A 23815-nucleotide genomic window follows, 5' to 3' on the forward strand; every position below is an offset into this window, starting at 1 on the left:
GGAAGGTGCCGCCGCGAGGGTGGGTTTCGTACGGCCAAGGCAGTGGGGCCGCGGACAGTCGCCTCGACGCTACCACCTCTCTCAGTCGCTTCTCGGTTTCCGGACACGGCGGACAGGCACTGGCAGGTTAGTGAATCCAATTCTCGTTCATTCACCAGCCAGCCAACGCGCATCGCCTCTCACTCTCACCCTCTGCTACGCGTCACCATTCTATAATCGTTACACACCACCGTTATATATCCACGTTTCACGTGTCTTTTTTATACACCGTATAATCGAGACGACCGCGACTTTTTTTTTTCACTCACCTTTCGCAGATAGTGAAGTAGTGCGTACGATAAATGGTACCTTAACAGCACAACATATCCGAAGGATATCCAGAGGACATTCCCGAACATCTTCAGGATGTTCTCTGAACATCTTCGGGATATATGTACCGTATATAGGGTTATTATGTACTTTGAGATAGTTTCTCGAATAGAGATAGCGCGGAGACCGAAGAGAGAGAGAGAGAGAGAGAGCTAGGACGCATCCGCGAAGCACCGAATGTCGCTGTCGGAATGTCATAACTGACGCGCGTTTCGCGCCGCGCGCGCTCGTCACCGATTGATGAGAATTAGGCGTACGCGCTTCTCCGTGACGCACAACCTGTTATGTACCATATCGTACCCAGCGGAGGCGACGAATGCCCGGGGAAGGGAATCGAGATCCTGAAGCGACCAGAGGAGGCGCGCGTAATTGTGTCTAATGAGACTATCGGAATTAGAGCGGGAGAATTAGAACAGAGACGTAGTCCGCGGGACGCGAAAAAATGTCGCGCGAGAGAACGAATGGGATTTCTCGGTAGATTATTCGATCACCGATTTATAAATCATTTCTAAAGAAAAAACTCACGTAGGATACTTCATTATTGATTTCTGCGTAAAGATATAAGAATTTGAAAAAATATATAGTTTTAAATAAATATTTCGATTAATTAGCACAATCATTGATTGTCGTGAGACATGTATTTTAGAAATATTATTAGATAGCATTCATTATGTCGAATAAAACATGCTCGGTAAAAATTTGGATCGAAAAATCAATCCTGTCAGAGTTAAAAATGATCTTCGATTTTGATGAAGCAAGATAAAGAAAGCTTGCTCCTATTTATCGCATGCGATATGAAAATAAAATATTATCTTACTGTCACGTTTACAAACGGTGTTCTGCGTACGTATATATAGATTTTTCCTTCCATTTGCATCTTTTGTGAAATGTTGCAAACTCTTAAATATTTCCGACTTTCCTCGACTCATTTTTCAGGGATCTTGGATTTAATGTCGTATACATTTTTACGTAGAATACCTCATGTAAACATCAGAATAAGAACATATAACAGATAATCCTTCGTTTCCATATTGCATATGACAAACAGAATCGAGTAAATCACTTGTTTTACAAAAACTACTTCTGATGGATTGGATTTTTCAATCTATATTCCTACGCAATTGTTGTTTAGCCGATCTAGTAAATACCTTCCATAAGTTGTTAAAACTCTTTTTCAACATTTTATGTGTATAAATATATATATTATATTCTCGTATAGATATATATCTTATAATAAAAAATGTATAACAAGTTGAGAAGTGATAATTAAATTAAAATCACTCACAAATCGCAAATAAAATTGCAAATAAAACATCAAAAGACTTAATCATATTCATATCTGACAGATTTGTTAGAGTCACGATTCGTTTTCTCACTCGTTCAGTTAATATAAAGCACGTCGCTTCTATAGCTAATAGCCTTGAACGAGAATAGAACATTTTTATGATTAACAAGAGTTACTACGTTCATATATGAATGGCTATAAAATCCTTACTGTCCCATTCTGCACGATCGAAAGTAGGTCAGTTCCAAAATTGGAAGCTGTCGATCAGCAAAAAACGTCGGTGCGTTTTTTTAACATATGACATTTCACGCGCAAATGATGAAAAAAATTCTGATACGTCGCGTCATGTTATTCCACCCTGTGCCATGTAAAAATTACCACAACGAAAAAATATCTGCAAATTAGCTCGGAGCTTACTTTCCATTTTTATTCGCAAAGCTTACGAAGACGCTAAATCGTATTAGTTTAAGCTAATGATGTACGACTTGCAGGATGATTTTTGCATCTTAATTACGTGCTTCCCTGTCAGTCATCAATCATGGATTAACTTGACTAAACTGCGTTGACACGGTGTCGATATAATGAATAAACACAAGGTAAATGCCATAATATTACGTAGATTCACATTAGTCTAATATGGCTAACAACCTCTTAAATGTCAGTTCGCAAATGTCATCGTGTGATGTATTTTCCGTAATCCCTAAACTGTACTACAGATATCAATAAGATATAAAATATAAAATGAAAAATATTTGGTCCGATTAGTATTCACAAATATATATTGCAGCAAAATTATTATCATAATAATTAATACGTTGCATTGCTTTTGCAATCAATTATTAACGATATGTTGATTTAATAATGTAATTTCTTTATTTTGTATCAGAAAAAAGCCAATAATGTAAGTTCAATAACAGTTAATTTACTTTAGAACTATTGAATATTTCTTACATTTCCTTAATATTTGATATTTTATCAAATAAAAAAATTCTTAGATTAAATTATGAAAAATAAAAAATAAATATATAAAATATTAAAACATTTACTGAAAAAAATACTATTATAAATAAAAATGGAATAAATATAGAAATTAAATGATTATGAAGGTGTTATAGTATACGAATACTCGTGCAATCTACATACTGCACTGCTGCATGTTTGCATGCGACAAATAATCCGGGGCTTGCTGTACCTGTCGGATTTGAATCTCTCACTTGTTGCAACCTTTCCATTTCAACGCGCTAGCGTGAAAAGGGCTTTCGAGAGAAAAATCATATAATTTCTCTCTTCCTCTTTCCACCTCGCAAATCGGCTTAGCAATTTTTTGCCACTTCCTTGTCGAAGTTTGAATGGACCATGCTATAACTCTTATATGCCTGCGATCGATATGATGCATAAAAAGAGAGATCGTTGCGGTGATTTGCGCAACAAGAATCTCTCTATGCTTTCATAATCATTCACCCAACTCTCATTGTTAATTATCGGTTATGCTTTAATATAAAAACCGTCAAATAGTTTCTATTCAGGCGAGTTTCTGCGAAATTGATTTTATTTGTCAAACGTAAACGAATCAATATCAGCAAAAGGTCATCAGCCAATGATGTGCAGTGAGGAGTGTTTGAGAAAAAAAGATAGATTCTTTTACAGCAATGTTTTATCTAGCGATACTAAACAGTTCGCAGACCTTAGATATATAAAACATAAAAAAAGTTTACCTTATTATTTTTTCAAAGCTAATAAAAAGATAATAATAATTATTTTTTAACAAAAAATTATACAACACTTATAATATATAATATAAGCATAATATAGCATAAAAGTTACGATAAATTTGTCGACAGAAATTTATTTCTATTTCACAAGAGAGAAATATATTTTGGCAATTAAAACATGTCTATATATCAACGTTGTATCGATTCAGAAGTCCAAAAATACATACAACAGTAATATAAAGTCATATGTAAAATAATGCAATTTTTCCAGTAAAAAAATCGAAAATTATGAAAGAAAACGCATAAAATAGCATAACAATTAAATTAATCAACTATAGCAATCAATTTTAATTATTGTAATCGATTACTTCAATTCTGTTATTGTGTTATATGTTATATTATTTAGTTTTCACTCATATTTTTGTATTCTTTTAATATATTGTATATATATATATATAAATTATTCAAAATTTTTAAAATAGCATAATATTTAAAACCGCATTAAAAACCGTTATGTATTAAAATAATCTTCTTTGCAAATAGCAGTTAACATCTCTATTATAGTATAGAAAAATAAGCATATCTTTTATTATAGTTTACTTTATCTAATTGAATTTCCACCCAGCATCAATAAAACATAAAATGTTATTCGCTCGTATTTATTATTCGTATATGTTACATATATTAATTTAATTTTAACGCGCTTTTTTACTGTATTGATTTCATTTTTATTGTATAAAAATATGAATAAAATCCGACGCGCAAAAGTGTAAAAATGTGAGAATCAAAATATCGAGAGGCGATCATGTGTGATTGTATTGATGCGCGGGGGCGTGTGAAGGAGATTTACGATCGAATCATATATATTCGTGGCATTTATCGTGATCTCTTTTATATTGACATGCTGCTTAGCACATTCATCATCCAGGATCGTCACGTCAGGTCGTCAGGAATCCTTTTATTGTGCACGATGCCGCACAGATACGGTAAAAAGGCCGCGCCGAGATAAAATCAGGCATTACGGAATGTTGTCAACCCTCTGCTCCATAAAGCACACACGTTTCTCTTGAAATTTCCATCTAATCATGCAAGATTTTATTCCTCTCAGGCTCCCCCCTCTATCTCTCTTAAATTTATTTTAAAATTCTCTCTAAGTCACCGTTTATTTGCGGTTACACAAGTAAAAAAATATGTAGCTAAAGGCAATCTGTTTTAGCAATTTTTAATCAAAACATCACATACCAATGCTCAAGCTCGTATGACAATAAAAACAATGATAAATTATTAAATTAAGGCCATGTGTAACGAGCAATACGATATTATTTTATTATTGAGAAGAAAATTCTTAATTTGAAATAATAATTATACAAACGTTTCGAGCTCTACTTGCTCCTTTTCAGTGCGCAAAAAAATAGTGATAATAAATAACGATAATAAATAAATACATAAAATTCTAATAAAAAATCCGCAATACATAGTCAATATAAGTTATATAGTTGAGTCATAGTTAAAACGCAAAATATATTTACAATGAATTGAGACCATTAAAATAGTTCAACAAAGTAAGAACCCAATTAGAAGCAGAATGATTCGTCCGGTTATTCATAAAATATATTAGAATTATTAATAAAAACTTGGAGTGACACTTATACATTACTCCAAATGAACCACTTATCGTTATTTGACGAAAGTCCCTCGATCTGGCAATGATTATGTTCATCCTCTCCAAATTATTTGATATTTGTTAACTGAATTTAAAGAATCTGTTTTAGCTTTGACCAAAAGTTTAAACAAATTTTAATTTTATTAAATAACATACACAAATTAAAGGCATTTAGATTAAATATAAATTTAATAAGATTTGATTGTGTGTGTGTGTGTGTGAAATTGTAAACATTTTTCATATATATATATTAAATTACTTATATGTACTTATAATTTTGCTTAAAAAGATATATTATATTATATATATTAAATAAAAAAATAATTAAGCGAGATAATCGTTTATCTATAGAATAATCTGCCGTAAGAAATGATCATAAATCTTTGTACAACACAAAGTGTCAAAGTCGAGTGTACGCAGATGTTACCGTTAAATACACATAAATTCTTTTTACCGATTAATCTAAAAAATATCACTGATTTAATAAAAGATTGTAATGTTTATGCACAAATGTTGTCAGTGATTACGGATTTTACATTTGACTGCTTTTATAATCGATTCGTTACAAAACGATTCTTTATAAAATTCAAGAAAATACAGAGATAGAGAAATCCTTTGAGATTCCGCAGGCGAATACAGCTTTGTATAACGCGTCAAAGTGAATTTATCTTGCCCTCATTTTTCGAGGTAATGCCCCTAAGAGCAATTTAAAAATTCGTAATTTCTTTACGCAAGGAATTTTCCGACAAACTAAAATTTTTAACATTTTTTTCTAAAATATTTATCTTATTAAAAATATATCCATTATTATTATATGTATATATAAAATATATATTTTAATAATCGATGTTTAAATACATTAGAATCATAAAAAAGAATGTAAAGTAAAAAAATTAACCGATGTGAAAAAAATAAACTTTGCCTTTTAGTGAAAATAAATGATTATCGATTGAATAAATATTTTTGCTGCATGTATAGAAATTAATAAACAATCAAATTTATCGTTTTTATATATATCCAGTGAGAAAAAAATCAATCGAATATATACATATATTTTGCAAACTCTTAAAAATGAAATTCTCTTGAAAAATTCCTGATCCGAACTAAATATATAATTAATGATCGACTTCTCGACGCGCGTGCATACACGTATAACACAAATTGAGCGAATGCTGAATTAGCCGCTAACAGGGCTATGTGTGTCACGTTTGCGCTAAACGAAGAGTACCAATGTATATATAACAACAAGGAGAACAAGATAGATTGCCTTTAACGCTCGTAGGGGAACAAATACGACGAGCTCGGTCGCGTGTGGCTTACAAAGTACTACTTGACTTTAGGCTCGCGTTCTGCAGCCTGGAGATAGCCACCTTTGAATTGTCACTGAGAATAATTTGCTTTATACAACTTCGACATGTATACCGCTTCCGGGAGTTCCCAGGAGAACTCTAAAGCTAACAAACTGCCAATTGAATGACAAATATCTTTCGCAAGAAACGGCTGCAAATTCGTGGAGCGATTAATTTCAAATGGATTACGGTCATTCAATGCATGAGATTCAAACGGTAATAATTTGATGCGCATGCAATTCTTATATTCCTATGTAATATTTCCAATAATAAATCGAATTAGCTCAGTTGTAAATCAAAAAGTTTTAATCACTTGTTTCATCCGAGTATTAAAAATTAATTTATCAATAGCCTCTTTTTTACAGCCTCATGTCGTATCTTGAAATATATATTTTAATGTTACTATAATTAAATTATTATAATAAATATAGGAAGTTATATGGAACACATAGCTAGCATGACAGAACTTTCATTTACGTGTCAATTTTCTATTAATCCCTGTATCCCATTTCACGTACTAGACATTTACGATATTAATGAATAATTCATTCTATTCCCTTACGTCTGATCAAGCGTATGGAGATAAGAGATGCCGTTTTCCTGGCCTTGCGCAGTAACATTGAAGTGACAATGCGTTTGAGACATCTATTGCGGTTTCTTATTGTTTAACGTATGTCGCTTCAACTATATATGCCATCGTTTCTCGATTAAATACGTTGCAAACAGCAAACGTGATGTACATCACATTCTGTATCACATTTATATGCTCGAAATTTCTCTGTGAGTTAGTTTGACATTTCCAAATTAAGTTTAATTATAAAGATTTAAGTAATGATGTAAAGTATAAAGAGAGTGAGAACATTGATTAAATAATCGTTTGAGAATGTTATACGTTCTATATTATTTTTTTCATTATTGGAGATTAAAAACGAATACAAGACTTAAAAAGATTAAAGGTAAAAGGATATTTTTTATCTTCTTATTTTATCTTATAAAATTAAAGTATAAGTATAAACTATTAATAACGTAAATACGCTTAATAATATGTTTCGTGTTTGATATAGGTATACAACATTAATAATTCTAGTTTTATTTATACTGGAAGATATAAATTATATAAAAAATGGTAGTAATTCAATCGACCAATTCTGGCAAATAATTAAAGTTATTGTATTTTCACAACGTTTCGGCCGTGGGTTTCGGCCCTTATCAAGTGCTATGTTCTTAAATCACAACTTTTTTAAAAAACAAAAATTCGATCTTAAAATATGACATTATATAATAACATGATAGTATAATACGAAATAACTAATAGTTATTTAAAAAGTTATTTTAAAATTCGATCTTAAAATATGACATTATATAATAACATGATAGTATAATACGAAATAACTAATAGTTATTATATAATGTCATATTTTAAGATCGAATTTTTGTTTTTTAAAAAGTTGTGATTTAAGAACATAGCACTTGATAAGGGCCGAAACTCACGGCCGAAACGTTGTGAAAATACAATAAATTAATTAATATCATATTTTAAGATCGAATTTTTGTTTTTTAAAAAAGTTGTGATTTAAGAACATAGCACTTGATAAGGGCCGAAACCCACGGCCGAAACGTTGTGAAAATACAATAAATTTAATTATTTGCCAGAATTGGTCGATTGAATTACTACCATTTTTTAATTATCATCTGGTGACTTCATAGTTTATATCATTTATATAAATTATATATTATAAAGTATTATAAAATAAGAAAGATAATACACTGACAATAAGTAAAGAAATAGACATACACACTTAAAGTGCTTTTCTAAAAGAGAAATTTCGAGCGTGAAAGTTTTACCATTGGAACAATTTCATTTTCTCGAAATCGGCTACTATTAATTCTGATAAAGTTCGAGCAGTCATTTCGGCCAGTAATTGCCAGTCTATTGACCAAAGACGATTCTGGATGAATCGTCTGAATGAAGGATCGATTCTCCGGAATAGATAAAAGTACCGCAATATTCCCACCCTCGCGCGCTTATCCCTCGTCAAGATGTCAGCCAATTTCCGTTCACGTGGAATGAGACCTGAGAAACGATGCCTGCAAATCCATCGCAAAATTCACGTAATTCTAAAAGGGATATACGTATATTTTCGCGCGATTTTCTCGATCGATCAGCTTTAATTGAGCTACGCAAAGAATATGTGACAACATCGGATCGCGAAATTATTACGTGCATAATATAATTACAAAAAAAATCGATTTCTAAATTTAAAAAGAAAATAATTAATCGAGAAAAGACTAGATAGAGAATTGTAGAAAATTACGCTGACCTTTTAAATGACATATTTCCGCAAAGAATAAACGAACCTATATGTAATTAACGCTTCTTTTTTCGCGACCTAATTTAAACGGAGCAGATGTATCCAGCTGTCGTCGACAAATAAGACCGAGAATCGCGCGGGCGGATTTACAGCAGCTACACTTCAATTATATACATGTCGGGCTTCGAGTATATTTGTTCATGCCGTATTGAGGGAACAGTGATGTGCATTAAAGCGGCTTACATATACACCGTTTATCGCGCAAAATCCGGGATTTTCCAGAGAACTGCATTTTTATATTCATGGCAAAGTCACCTTTCACAAACAGTACATTTCTGCTCTACAAATATAAATTACACGCGGTTGGGTATATATGAAAACTTGTTTCAAAATTAATTGCTCTTGAGTAAAGAGAGATGCATTTTTCTCTATAAAGATAAAAGGAAACGCGAATTTAAATAATATTCAAATTATATATCGTTAATCTCATTTTAATATATGTAATTCTAATATTAACTATATTCCATTAATTCTGTTCATTTTAATAGAATCGTATGTATGTGACATTTATAAAAGCTAACAACAGAGAATGAACCAGGAAAGTTTATAAAGATCATACATGATATTTCATAAAAAGAAATGTCAAATGATATCAAGGGAGGAATCATACTACAAATATATAGTTTAGTTTGTTCACGAAACATGATATCTGTCTGATTTTCTTGCTTCAGAGACTTCTATTTACGTAAAATGGATTAAATTGATAAGTGCGGAAGTACTTTATTTTATTATTCAAAGAATCGATCTTTCGCGGACATATTTCCAGAAATAACCCAAATACTCGAAATATTTCGCGAGTTAACGTCTTGCTGCAATTTTATATCTGCGGAAAATCGTTCTTCTCGATTGATTTCTCTCATGAATCTTCGATAACGCGACCGACTATAAGACTACAGAGTGAATCGACATATGTAACGATGCAGGTGGAGGACTTGAATATTCATAGACCATTCTCCGATATACATGCTGGTCCTTCAGAATATATTTATGAAAACACATGTTGCTCGACTCGAGCCCAGCTACTTAATAATAAATCACTATGTCGAATCTCTGCCACGAGAACTTGACTATCGATATTTATCGAATGTAAAATAATTGTTCTCGAAATGGTTACAAATATCAATAACACTAAAGCACGCGTTTTCAATGAAATTTTAATTCTCCAAAAGCAAAAAAAAATATGCCTATGTCGTAAATACAACAAAAGTTCTAGTATATTATATTCTTTCTCCTATGCTTATATAAAATAAATCAAAAAAATTGTTGTGTAATAAAACACTGAAAAGGCAAAAACATTCTTATTTTTGCAGGAGATATTTAAAATAATTTGATATATTTGTATATATTTAATTCGACATTTCCGTTTTATTTCATTCATATAATCGTTTCGTGATAATGCATTATTAAATTTAAAAGCTCATATCTGTAATTTGCCAGATCCATGTATACCCGTAATCCTTACAAAGTAATTATTTTATATTATGTATTATATATAAAATTATTTCGATATTATTATTATTATTATTATTACTCTTTAAGAATTAATCGCAATAATTATTAATTTTAATCTTGTTTCAGTTTTATCTTCCATGCAATTGTCATAAAAATGCAATCGTACATATAAATATGAAGCTTACGCGATATAATCTAGATGATAATGCAAGCACGTGTCATTCTAATAAAAAGCGCTGAATCCTAATAAAACCCGACAATATACGCATTATACGTTGCTGCACATTCATCGATGAGGAATATCAACGATAATGAAGAGGTGAATTTTGCGTGTTATGAATATAAATGCAGGACAATGCACGCGCGTACACACGTATACACACACGTACACATATACACAAGATACTCTCCGCAAAAGTGCAATAACATTCAATAGTCCGTTGAATAATCCGCATTTCAATCGCGATGCACGTGCGCAAAGATCACGCGGCGTGCAAACGTGAATATACTAGGGAAAAAATTAAAACTTTGTTAATCTTCGGCATCTTGTACAATTGTGTGAAATGTCCCATTATAATATAAGGTTATATGCTGTTACCGACGATTAAACTCTAAATTAAATGGAACACAAAACTGACAATCTGATCCGAATTCCAGTTTGAATAGCTCTCTCTAAAGTTCATTCGACATCGGCTGATCCGCCAAATACTGCATTTTATTATAACATATCATCCGTGCATTTATATATACTCGTAGATATGCAATCACCAATAGTTTATTACAGAAAATTATGATAACGATATATATATAATAATGATGTACTTTCTACTCTTTTGAGATCGAATAAACTTTTCTTAAATATTTGTTCATTTTTTCTCTATATATATTATAGAACGAACAAAAAGAAAAAGAAAAAAGAGAGAGAAGAAAAAAAATGAACAAATATTTAAGAAAGTTTATTCGATCTCGAAAGAGTAGAAAATACATCATTTCTATATATATCCTTTATATGCTTTAGAAGCTGCATAATAGCGCAGAAAAGATTGAAAAGGATATCATATACTGCATTTTGCAGATTATTTAGTGGCTACACTACCAACGCACGAAAAATGAGAGAGGAGGTTAATATCACTTCTGTTCTGCGAATATAGAAAGCTTTATGATGCGTTGCTCTCAAATCCCGCAGCTTTTCGCTATGGAACAATGAAAGCGCGCCGTTTCCGCAGCTTCCATCGCATCTATGATGCACAACATTCCGCTGTTTTTCCAAACTGCATCCTATGATCAGCCTCGATCAAACGAATTAATGATGGGATGCGTGATTAAAATACCACGGATGTGCATATCGCGAACCTAATTGTTCCTAATTGGATTTCGTGCTTTCACCCACACAATGAGAGCGTAATTCATTCAATGTTCGTAGATGCGCATATATCGAAACTATTCTATCAATTTTGACAAAGCAACGAGAAAAGCGATTCCCTTAAAGATTAATTAATCAATAACGATTGTATTATATAATTACACAAAAAATGCAATATATTCGTGTAATTATATTATATTTATTATAAAAAATGTATATAAGATTTCAAAATTCTAATATATATGTATATGTGTGTGTCATTGTGGCTGCATAATAATAATTCATAAGATATCATTTCCTGGTTTATTTTGTGTATAATAATTTATACATATAACAAAACAACTGATTCGTAGATGTAAGGGATAGTGATAATATAATTTCCAACACCTGAGAAAAATAAAATTCCGGTGTTAAGAAATTACAGAAGCGATCACACGTGTGCAATAATATCAAACTGAAGAAAAATGAGCGAAAGAAAGGGGCAAACCTTCACATTTCAACGTCAAAGTTTCCCGTAGCAAATAAAACTTTATCACAAGAATTGTTCCAGCAAGAATCTCGAAGGCAATGTGTATCGGTGGAAGAATCTAATCGGCTTAAGAGCAAACCTGTAAGGATCACTCGTATATTCTTCGCATCGAATGCCCTCAATATTTTCCGCAATTCGTGAAATTAACTAGCACTTTGTTTAACGAACGCTCGAGAAATTTTTTTCTCAACCGCGAATAAAATAATTGTCCAAAAATGCCACGGATGCAATCGAATTGGAAACTCGGTCCTCTAACTCAATTCACGATGTCAGTCGAAACGGTAGGTTGACGAACGGACCGCAGTCTCTCGATCCGATTACATTTTCCAATACATTTCAACGGATTCGATAGGTACAAATTCTCGACGACGAGCGTCATTAAAGTATACTTCAGCCTTCTCGAACTAGTGGTTGCCACTCGACACGCGCTAGTACTTAATTAATGCAGATTACGATGCGGCGCAAACAGCTTGTTGCTCCGCGCGCAATCATTGAACCTGTACATCCCCAATAAAAGCGTTCGATCTTGGTTAAATTTGCTGCATTGCGAAAGACCGGAGTGAAAAGTGCGAATCACGGTTAAAGACAAAAATGGTTCTTTTATCAAAATTAAATTTATAGAAAATAAATAAGTGCAATATGAGAAATAATTAAGATTATATAAAATTAATCTTTTCATGGCTCCGATATAAATAGTACGCTTCTAATTGTAATGATATAATAATAAATATATACCTTCTGTCGCGCGAGTCAGTCAATGAATTATTTTTTTAGTAATTCAATCAGATATTATTTTAGTAAAAATATAATTCACAAAAGAATTGGATATTAATGTAATAAAGATCTATTCAGAAAGAAAAGCTATTATATTCTGTGTCATTTACAATAATTTATACTATATTGTATTGTATTTATATATTGCAAACTTTTGTATTTTTATATATAGACATTTGATATAGTTAATGCGAGTTAGTTGAAGAGCTAATTCGATAATTGCTCTGCACTCAGACTTCATATTCAAATTTCACACTTCGCGGTGCACAATCATAAAATTAAAATTTTAATTATATTTCAACGATTTTAATAAACTATATCTGATGAAAAATATCTCGAGGTAACAACCGTATATATCATTGATAAAATGCATCGATATATATACATATACAGAGTGTCTCAGAACTAGTAATAAACCTGTTAATGGCAGATTCCTGGGATAACTTGGAGACAATTTTTCCTCAACGAAGTTGAGGCATCAATAATTTTCGAGTTATAAGCAATTGAAAAATAAGGGTTTTTTTCGCAAACTATGCCTTGTTGAAATAAAATATTAACAAAATCACATTCTTTTATTAATTTCATATAGAGTTTACTTTAATATAATTTAAGACTTAATTACAAAGATACATGATGACAAAAATTGAGAACATGCAAAAAATAATCTCCCTCGACATTTTCGCTAAGAAAAAATCGTCTCCAAATGATCCCAGAAATCTGCCATTAACAGGTTTACTATTGATTTTGGGACACCCTGTATATATCGGAGGTCATATATCTGGCACAGTATATTGCTAAGTTTCAAGATTTTCCATTTGTTGGACACGCCTACCTGATTTCGCCCTCGGCGAGCTTGCAGCGAAAAGCATGTCGACGGTTCGCCGAGTTTAACAATATATATTACTTTATACAATTTTACGTCGCCCGGTTTTATTGTTATTTGCAAATACGTAATATATCGTGGCTATACAAATGTGTTACAGATTGCAAAATATCAGGTAGATTTTACGCGACTTTTGAGACTCGAAGATTGAAATGCGCTCACGCAAGCTGATATAAAATCAGATATTTTATGATTGAAAATTCTTCGGATAAATCCGAAGATTTAAAGATTTTTGGAACTTGCTTTATGACTTTTTTATGCGATCGTAAAATCTATGCTCATTTTCATGGTCCTCGTAAAAAAAAACCGAATAAAATATTAAAGCCGATATTCTAGAATCCTTACCTTTAATTTTCACCGTTGTTTCTGCATATGATATTATAAAAAAAATTCTCTCATGAAATCAAATCCAAAATAATTTAGCAAAAAATACAAACAAAAACCTATTTTATCAGCCTCATCTTAATGCAGCGTTCGTGATAATTTGCAGTCGGTTTTGGCTTTATGATTTTAGAAAATGCACTCCACGACCGTGTGCATCGCCTTCGTCCTGACGTGCACGAGCGGGTCGCTTGTCGCAGGTTTGCGATATATCGATCCGCAGCCGGGAAATAACGGCGATATTGGTGACAAACGACTGGACCTGGCCGAGCCGTCGTGCGACGTGCTGCGGCTCATGTGGAGGTACACGAAGAGGCAGAGCAGAGCCGTGACTAAAGCCACCAACGGATACCCGATGTACCCGTATCCCAATATATGGCAGCGTCCCGAGCTTCCTCCCGATCGCGATATATATTCCAGGGGATACACGCGAGGTAAGACTCCCTTATATGCCTTTCAAAGTCGTTACATAATCTTCGCAAAAGCTCTCTGAAAGCTCAGAATTTTTTGCTCTTGTCGTTTTGCATGGAGATATAATTTTTGGTTCTTAACGAAAAACTACAAAATTAAAAGGAATTAATTGGCCTTACGCAGCTGTTGCGCCTACACGACTGAAATTCCGGGAAGAATTGGAAGGTAAGCAAACCATTTTGTAATATTATTTTTTTTCAAACTCTCTATGTGTTATTTAAGTAAATATAAAATTGTGTACGGGATTTATTAAATGTTATCGCTTGTCAAGCTTTATTGTGAAAGTACACGGAGAGAATTTTCTCTTAGAATTTACCTTGAAAATCATGATAATCGTAGGACAATATATATGATATTGGAAAAATTTTGTACGAATTTCTCTCATTAATGTTTACCACAATAAAAAATACTTATATATACATAGTAAAATTAATTGAATTTATTTTATATCTTATTGTGGTAAATATTAATCAGAGAGACTTGTAAAATTCTTCCAATACCATATTGTCTCGCGATTACCATGATTTTCAGAGTAAATTTTAAGAGAAAATTCTCTCTGTGTACTAAATGTCTGCTCTCTCTCTCTCCCTCTCTCTCTCTCTGGTAGACATTTAGTGGAATAGAATTTTATCTCTTTTAACAATAATATAACATGTATAAACTCTCTTCTCTCTCTCTCTCGCTCTTTCAATATATCTTCTTCAAAAAAGCGGCATTTTGCAGACAGGACGCGGATAACAAGAAGAACGTGTGGGTTTTATCGATTTTATGCATCGAGTGGTGCATAGTAGCGCTTATGAGTTACTGCGCGAATCTGCAGACAGCCAGGCTGCAATATCATCTTGCAAATAGGCGACGCACATGTGGGTCAAGCGCACCACTTTACGCGCCGGCACTTACGTTAACGAGTACACATGATTCAGGCTAATTATCGGGGGATATGTTGGCTATCTATCGCTTTGTAGAGCGCGTCAAGGGCTTTGTCCGTATCTAAATAATTTGATCGCGACCCGCGCGAAACAGGCGTGCAATTAACAGGCGGCATTCGAATTATTTTATTTCCCCGTCGCGCGATTCTTAATTAAACGATGACCATTTTAAATTCTGTTTAATTGCGCGCACGGCTTCTACTCGGTATTGCGCGCTACGATGAGCTTTTCTCTCTTTAACAAAAATTTCTTTCCAATTTATTTATCTTTCAAAAGTGTACGATGCTTTTATTACTTAATAAGAATGCTATTTAATATTTAGCATTCCCTCATTTTACATAGTTAATTAAAGTAGTTATTGTTAATTAAATTTGCTCTTTACCTTTATATAATACAAACAATGTGGTCTTTAGAGAAAAAAAACAGAAAATCAATTAAACTATGGTTAAAGTCAAATAATTAAACTATGGTTAAAGTCAATTATCATTACTGAAATGAAATTAGTTCATTATTTATCTTTGCATTTATGTACATAATACATATCATGACGCTATTAAACGCAATAAATTTATTTATTCTCTTTAACTTTTCACGTTACTCATATGATGCTTACTTTTCGCGATTACTTAAGTGTTGCTGATCAAACAAAGATTTAATTGGTATTAATATAATCACTATATTTCAACGTAATTAAACACTGTAAGTTAGATTAATCGTGTTAAACAACGATATAGATTTTCACTTATACCTTACAATGTAACGACTATGCTGCGCGAAAAGTTAGCGAACAGTTAGCTGATGATGCGTATACAGGAGCAAAGGCAATTACCGAACTCTTCTTTGGTATCATAATTTCGTTAGGACTTAATCTAGCGCGCCACAATGCCACCGGCCACGAAATTTCGCGTCGGCTTCACCCACGCAAAATGTCAGCAACCCTTTTCAAACCCTTTTCAACCATCGAGGCGTATAATACACACGCTTCTTGACCTGATGTCACTCATTTCCGCCCACGCGAAGAACGTCTGTAATCTCGATTATTTCAAACTCTCACGATATGCTGTGCACGATTATTCCAAAATTGTGTCAATTATTAATTCAAAATGATTAATATATAATTAATTTTCTAAAATATATCAATATTCCTTTTATACCGGCTCTATGAACATTAATTAATTGACATTTAACTATCTCTCTTTCTCTTTCTAAAAAAAAAGAGAAAGAGGATAGAAGAGGATTCTTTACAAAGAATTCCCGATTTAAAATCATTGATAATTTTTAACTGACATTTACAAAATCCTAGGAAATATATTTTTTCCATATTTTTTTCTCTTTGAGAGAATTAAATTTATACGTAACAGGATATATAATTAAGAAATTAGAAGCACTCTTTCTGCACATATTTTCCGTCTAATTGACACTTCTTCACTTCATGATGTTAAGTGTTGATCAATGTTTTCGCGGTGAAATAGTTTTCTTTCGTATTTGCAATGCAAATACGAATAGTAAATTAATGTAAACAAAAAAGATTAACTCTTGCGATATGCTGTGCACGATTGTTATTCCAAAATTGTGTCAGTTATTAATTCAAAATAATTAATATAATATTATATATAATTTATTTTCTAAAATATATCAATATTCCTTTTATACCGGCTCTATGAACATTAATTAATTGACATTTAACTATCTCTCTTTCTCTTTCTAAAAAAAAGAGAGAGGATAGAAGAGGACTCTTTACAAAGAATTCCCGATTTAAAATCATTGATAATTTTTGACTGACATTTACAAAATCCTAGGAAATATATTTTTTCCATATTTTTTTCTCTTTGAGAGAATTAAATTTCTACGTAACAGGATATATAATTAAGAAATTAAAAGCACTTTTTCCGCACATATTTTTCGTCTAATTGGCACTTCTTTGCTTCACGATGTTAAGTGTTGATCAATGTTTTCGCGGCGAAATAGTTTTCTTTTGTATCTGCAATGCAAATTAATGTAAATAAATGTAAAGAAAAAAGATGAAAGAGAATGAATTAAAGAAGGAATGAATTATTCGCACAGGGAGACACTCCGGACGACCGCGCAGCCGAGCCGCCGGGGGTGCGCCGATCTACGGAAGGATGGTGCATAAAGCCCCGGCAGGTAGCAGATGGCGAAACGCGATGCGCGGACCGCGCATAAAAGCCATGGAGGAGCTGTCGCAATACGGGATCGTGAATACGAAATCGTATTCGCCAAACAATCATCGCATTACCAGCTTCCGCGTCGGCGGCGGTATCTCGTCCCCAAAATCGGTTCCTCAAGCCGGCAGTTTCGATACACTGAAAAATCTTATCCAGGCCGAAAGGGCACGCGAATTACAGGTCGGTAGCCCCTCCGAGTCATTAATTAATCTTTTTAATTAATGTGAATAATTCGCATTAGAATGCAATATAAAAATTTGCATTGCACTGTTCACTCGTGAACACTGACCAGCTTCTTAGTTCATTGTATTCTGTATGATATTGTAGACACAAGTCTATTTATATGAATTAATTTAAAAAATATCGAAAAATAGAAGAGAAATATATTTTTCTTAACGATATTACATTTGTCTAAATGAGTTAGAGTATCATATTGATACTTAAAAAATTAAAGTCAATCTATTTTTATGTTTTATAATATATATCTTCACAAGAATCGTTTAAACAATGTCTACTTCAGGAGCAACATTTAGCCGAAGAAATGCAAGCGAAAATTGACAATTTAAAAGGAAAAGACCGGATGAACGAAGAAGAACCGCGTAGACAACAATCACGAAACCAATACTTCAACCCATTCTTAGATCATTCCATGCCACCGAAGGTCAATTACGATTACAATTCGCGACGTATACCTAATACCAGTCGAGCTTGGTCGGTAAGTTTCTTGCGTAAAAATTTTAAATGTTTCAGATTTCACAATTTCCTTGTTCAATTTACCTTAATCTAATTTATCTTAAATCTAACTTCTTACATTATAACATTTTGATTTGCATTTGCAAAATATATTATGATTACATACATGTTATTACTACTATATTTTGTAAGAAAACTACTGTATCTCTACACACTTATAACTCTATATTACATATTACAATATTTTATATTTATAATTTTTAACTCTCTTGTATCCTGCAACCAATTAATTGTTTTACATATTTAAATTCACGAATATATAAAACAATTTTCTATTAAATTATTTTATATATTTAATATATATATATATATATATATATATATATATATATATAATCTTATACATTCTTTTTACAGAGGAGCGATCCTATCTCGCGAGAATACATACAGTCACCTTAGTATGCTGCGAACTATTACAAAGGAACGGTACAAATCCGCAAACTGCCGCATGCATACTAGTGTTTATGACTGCACGATGCAACTGTAGCCAGTTGTGGCTATTTCACAACGAAGCTGCAATTGCAAGAGTAAATAACGCTCACTTCGAAGATCACGTGCGTTCTGAAGATCTGAATATCTGCACGAACTTTTAAATCTTTGTGTCAACAATAAGTAAGTGCAGACAAAAGTGCATTTTAACCCAATATCAATCCTTTATCACGGAAGTTTTTCAGCGAGAAGCGATGATTCTTCATCGCGCTAACAATTTTAAATCTGAGCAAATTTTTGGGAAAGAGTAATAAATATTGAAACGGATTAAATAACATTTATTGGGTTAAAAGCGCCAAAGTTATTTTCCCTAAATGTATCAAAATATCGCATGCATATTTCTAATATAAATAGAATTAAAAATATGCATGAGGTAATACAATTTATTTACATATCGGATCGGACTTTGATTGAAGATATGCATGCATTTTTTCGATGCTTCCTATATTTGTGCAGTCCGATGTTTCGCAACGACATTGAAGCGAATAATTTGACATAATGTACATTTTCATTAATTTTATGAATTTTAAGATTTCTCCGCGTTTAAAGCTTTTGCAAAACATTAAACAAGGAGGGAAGGAAATTAATAAAATCGGATTCCTTAAACTTATACACAATAAAGATACAATATTTAATATTAGATAAATTTAGGACTTATAAAGCAAATCTTTTTGATCACGTAATGATTTAAAAAAAACTGCGCATTTGGAAATTGGAAATAAAATTTAATAGTGTAATCTCTTGAAACCTCAAATACTTCAAAGAAAATATAAATTTTTTGGTGGTCATTTTTTTATAAAGTGCATTTTATTTAAATAAATTTAAATTTAACTTTATAAAAAATGGGACATTTCCCAGATTTGTTTCTCTGAAAAATAGTTCTTTTAGCTTTTTTTATTAAAAGGATCTCTAAAAATATTAAATCGGATTTTTCCGTCAAAAGTAGATACCAAAAAAATGTCAAATACTTCGCAAAAATGCAATTCAATGCAGTTGCACGGATTGGGTCACATATTGCAGCTTTCACGTGCAGAATTTTATTGCGGAGAATATCATCTAAATATTATATCAGCGCTTAATATTAATTAAACGAATATTATGAACGTGATAACAATCACTCTATTCAGTCTAAATATAATATATTATCACGTATTTCATAACGCTCCTGTTTATACGCCGCTAATTTAATTTTTTCAATGTCACACATCCATATTGTCCATTTTAACAAACTCTAAAGTTACAAAAAATTGAATCATTGAATATATAGAACAAAAGCATACAAATAACAAATTTGATTTTATCGTAGTTCTGTTTTTTTTTCTAAACTGCTATTTTGTTATTCATCATTGCCTGAAAAAATTTGCGTTGTATATTTCGATACTCGATTAAAATATGGCAAAATATTCTCAAAGATACTTGCACGTGAATGTTTGCAACTATGTCAAATAGAAAATATCGTATCCTGGCTTCCTCCAACATTTAAAAACTAAATACTTGGACAATAAATTAGTAAGACTTATATCTCTAACAAATTTTGACATTGTACATTAACTTAATGTAAGAAACTCTAGTATATTCTCGATAATCCATCAAAGTGCACCACGTTGTGCCAATGTATATTGGAAATGAAAGACAATAATTACTCTTAAGAAAAAGTTTGTGCGTACAATACTTCTGTGTTCTTAATAAATTACACGCCTATATTGCGGTAAAAAAAAAACACAAACAGAAAAAGAAGAAAAAGATTATTTCTGATGTCTTAAATAAAAAGAATTAAGACGGAATTAAGATGAAGTTTTGTGAAAAATGATTGCTAGTTGTACGTACAAGCAATGTTACATCTTGACCCTTAAATGTTTAAATGTTCATCGTAATATATACATAATGCGTATATGAAAATCGATATAAATGTACCGCTTGCTACTATCTTAAACGCAATATCGATAAAAATTTATTGTGCGCCTTTAAATATTTTATTCCTATCGAAGCTTATTGTAAGTAAAGCCTATTGAAATATTTATTAAATTTGCAAAGTTTTGTCACTCCTAAGTAACAACGCAGGCATTACAATAACAAATGCTGATCAAACACTTAAGGGTTAAAGAGTGCATTTTAATGACAATAAATGTAAAAATTTCTTGCAATTCTATAAAAAAAAATTGAAATCGCGTAGAACGACTATTTGTGTGGCTTATCTGTAGCTCATGCTGAAGAAATAATCAGCTCTCAGCTTTTGTAGTTCGTACAAAAGACATATAAATGCAAGAAAAAACTGAATATATAATTATTATACGTATAATAATTTGATATTAAATGACGTTCTGACCGAGAAAACTTTATACTTGTATATTTGAATACCACATATCTATGTGCAAATATATTATCATGCATCTACACATATGCAAACACAAACACATATGCACAGATATATCTGATAATTTATTCTTTAATTCCCATATACTGTCTTAAAGTTTTTGATAAATTTTAATAAATTTTCATCGATGAAATAATAGTATTTTTATTATCTATCATATTATTAAGATGTTATGTGAATTTTTACGACTATATTATAATAGTTAATAATAGACTTTATGATCCGTGTTATAATAGATATTCGCGTAATTTATATTCCATTGTTTCTTTTAAAAAATTTAACAACGTTATTAATTAATTAAATAGAAAAATGTAATTGAGAAGTTAAAATTTTTAGCAAATTTTGACTAATTGTGAAATGTAAAATATTTTTTCCTCCTTTAAACATTTAATTTTTAATATATTCATTGGGCTAATAGTATTGAAAGATGTAAATTTTTAATTAGAGAGAGATAGTATTTTTAAAGAACTTTACTTTAAACTATGTTTGTGTCACCTTACAAAATGAACTCTATTAATATATATTTTTTATGAAATATCTCATGTATTATTCTAAGCTAATTATTAACAATTAACACGGTTAAATTAAAACTGAATACTCAATTTTCACTGATTGCTTTAAATTATTTCTAATTAAATATTAAAGAAACAATTATCTAATTATTATTTCTTTATGTTATATAAATTATAATAAATAAAATTTTCATACAAACATAAAAAATTAATGTTTGGTCGAAAACAATTGATTTAATTTTGTTTTTCGTTTAACTGTAGGAAAATTTCACAATTGTTAAATAAACGATAAACTATTCCAATCGAGAAACACGCGGACTCTTAATTCTCCGTTTTGATCGGCGTCTTATTCGTCGTAATTTCACATATAATCTCTTTTCAAGAAAGGCTGTTACTTACACAGTAGTTCATTATAGATTAGTCGTTATTTTAAAATATCGTTAAATATTTTAAAATACCGTCGTTTAGGCTGAGGTTTTAGTTGAGACCCAGTGCCTGATATAACAAACTAGAGACTGGTCGAACAATCTCGAGATTAAGACTCGAACAAACTGCACACTCATAAATATCTTATTAATTTTAAATAAACATGTTCACACATTTTTTATACTTTGTATGTATGGTATAAATATTAATTAAAAACTGATATTTATTAAATATATCAGTTATAATATTTCTTCGTGTATATATATATATATATATATATATATATATATATACATATAAAATATAAATTTATTTATATACATTGTGCTATCGCACGATTTCTTTAATAACACAAGCACTATTAATAGTCCAAAGTTTATGTCTTAATAAGCAACAAATAAAAAGATATATAAAAGAGTATGTAATTGTTCGAGCTCTTCCTCTCTGTATGAACTTTTGAAACCTCACAGTGTGCTCATCTATATTTTATTATTAGATAGTAAAAATTGCCAAATAATGACAATAAAAATAATCATAGGTGATATTTTAAAACAGGAGAGAAGGATAACCTTAAGTACGTTGCATTCTGTAATTAAAATAAAAGACTTGCATATTGTTTAAGATATATAAGTGTCACTCATGTATGTATCATGTGTGTGTGTATGTGTATATATATACACACATAACTGACATGCACATGATGCTCGTGCACTTAATTCGATAAATTAACGAGACTACTATACTTTATCACCGTACTTGACATAGAGAAATATTACAATATTAATTATGTCTATTAATTAATAGACATAATTAATATCGTAATATTAAATATATTTTACCATAATTATTGTCTCTGTCATTTCTGTTTGAATTCTTCTATAATTATTAATAATTATACTAATTAATAATTATAAATTATTAATAATTATAATAAGTACACTTTTATATTTAATACGCATTTTGTATATAAGCGTAGTTACATTTGTTAACTTCTTTGATTGAATCTTTTATACATACACATAAATGACAGTTCGCAATAATTTTTATCTAGAAAAATGTATATTATAATTACTAATATACTAATTGTAAAAGTATATTAAAAATAATCATATTAAAAAACACGTTATATGATAATATGTAATGTAAAAAGCTCTTCGGTACAGCTTTACTTAAATTCTTCGTAAAATATCTTTCGTAATATTTATATTATAAATAAAATATATTGTTTTAATAAAAAAAACGGCAGAAAAAGTAAATTTTGAAATTAGTAGTACGTTTGATAGATATGTTGAATTGCCAAAATTAGTAATTTTACATTTATCTTAAATATGTTCAGTTTTTCTTTGTGTTTTCTTTTTTTGGTGACTATTCTTAGTGACTAGTCACTAAGAATTCAAGCAGAAATGACAGTGACAATAATTATGGTAAAATATATTTAATATTAAAAACTTAGAAAGTTAAGGCAAACAAAAAAAAAAGAAAACACACAAAGAAAAACTGAACATATTTAAGATAAATGTAAAATTACTAATTTCGGCAATTC

At 31.0% G+C, this 23815-nt stretch overlaps 1 protein-coding gene across 2 annotated transcripts; it reads left to right on the plus strand.

The window, feature by feature from the left end:
- Nucleotides 1–42: 42 nt before the first annotated feature.
- Nucleotides 43–23292, plus strand: LOC114945592 (uncharacterized). Of its 2 annotated transcripts, XM_029321853.2 has the most exons (6): nucleotides 43–126; nucleotides 14266–14566; nucleotides 14727–14768; nucleotides 17597–17898; nucleotides 18239–18433; nucleotides 18829–23292. In XM_029321853.2, exons 2-6 carry the CDS (start codon nucleotides 14269–14271, stop codon nucleotides 18868–18870), a joined length of 879 nt encoding a protein of 292 aa, XP_029177686.2. In that variant the 5' UTR covers nucleotides 43–126; nucleotides 14266–14268; the 3' UTR covers nucleotides 18871–23292. The 2 variants fall into 2 exon arrangements, with proteins under 2 accessions (XP_029177686.2, XP_085345453.1); XM_085489327.1 differs by lacking the exon at nucleotides 14727–14768.
- Nucleotides 23293–23815: the final 523 nt, after the last annotated feature.

The sequence above is a fragment of the Nylanderia fulva genome, unplaced genomic scaffold (assembly GCF_048542155.1).
Source record: "Nylanderia fulva isolate GAGA-0341 unplaced genomic scaffold, ASM4854215v1 Scaffold8, whole genome shotgun sequence".
Lineage (NCBI taxonomy): Eukaryota > Metazoa > Arthropoda > Insecta > Hymenoptera > Formicidae > Nylanderia > Nylanderia fulva.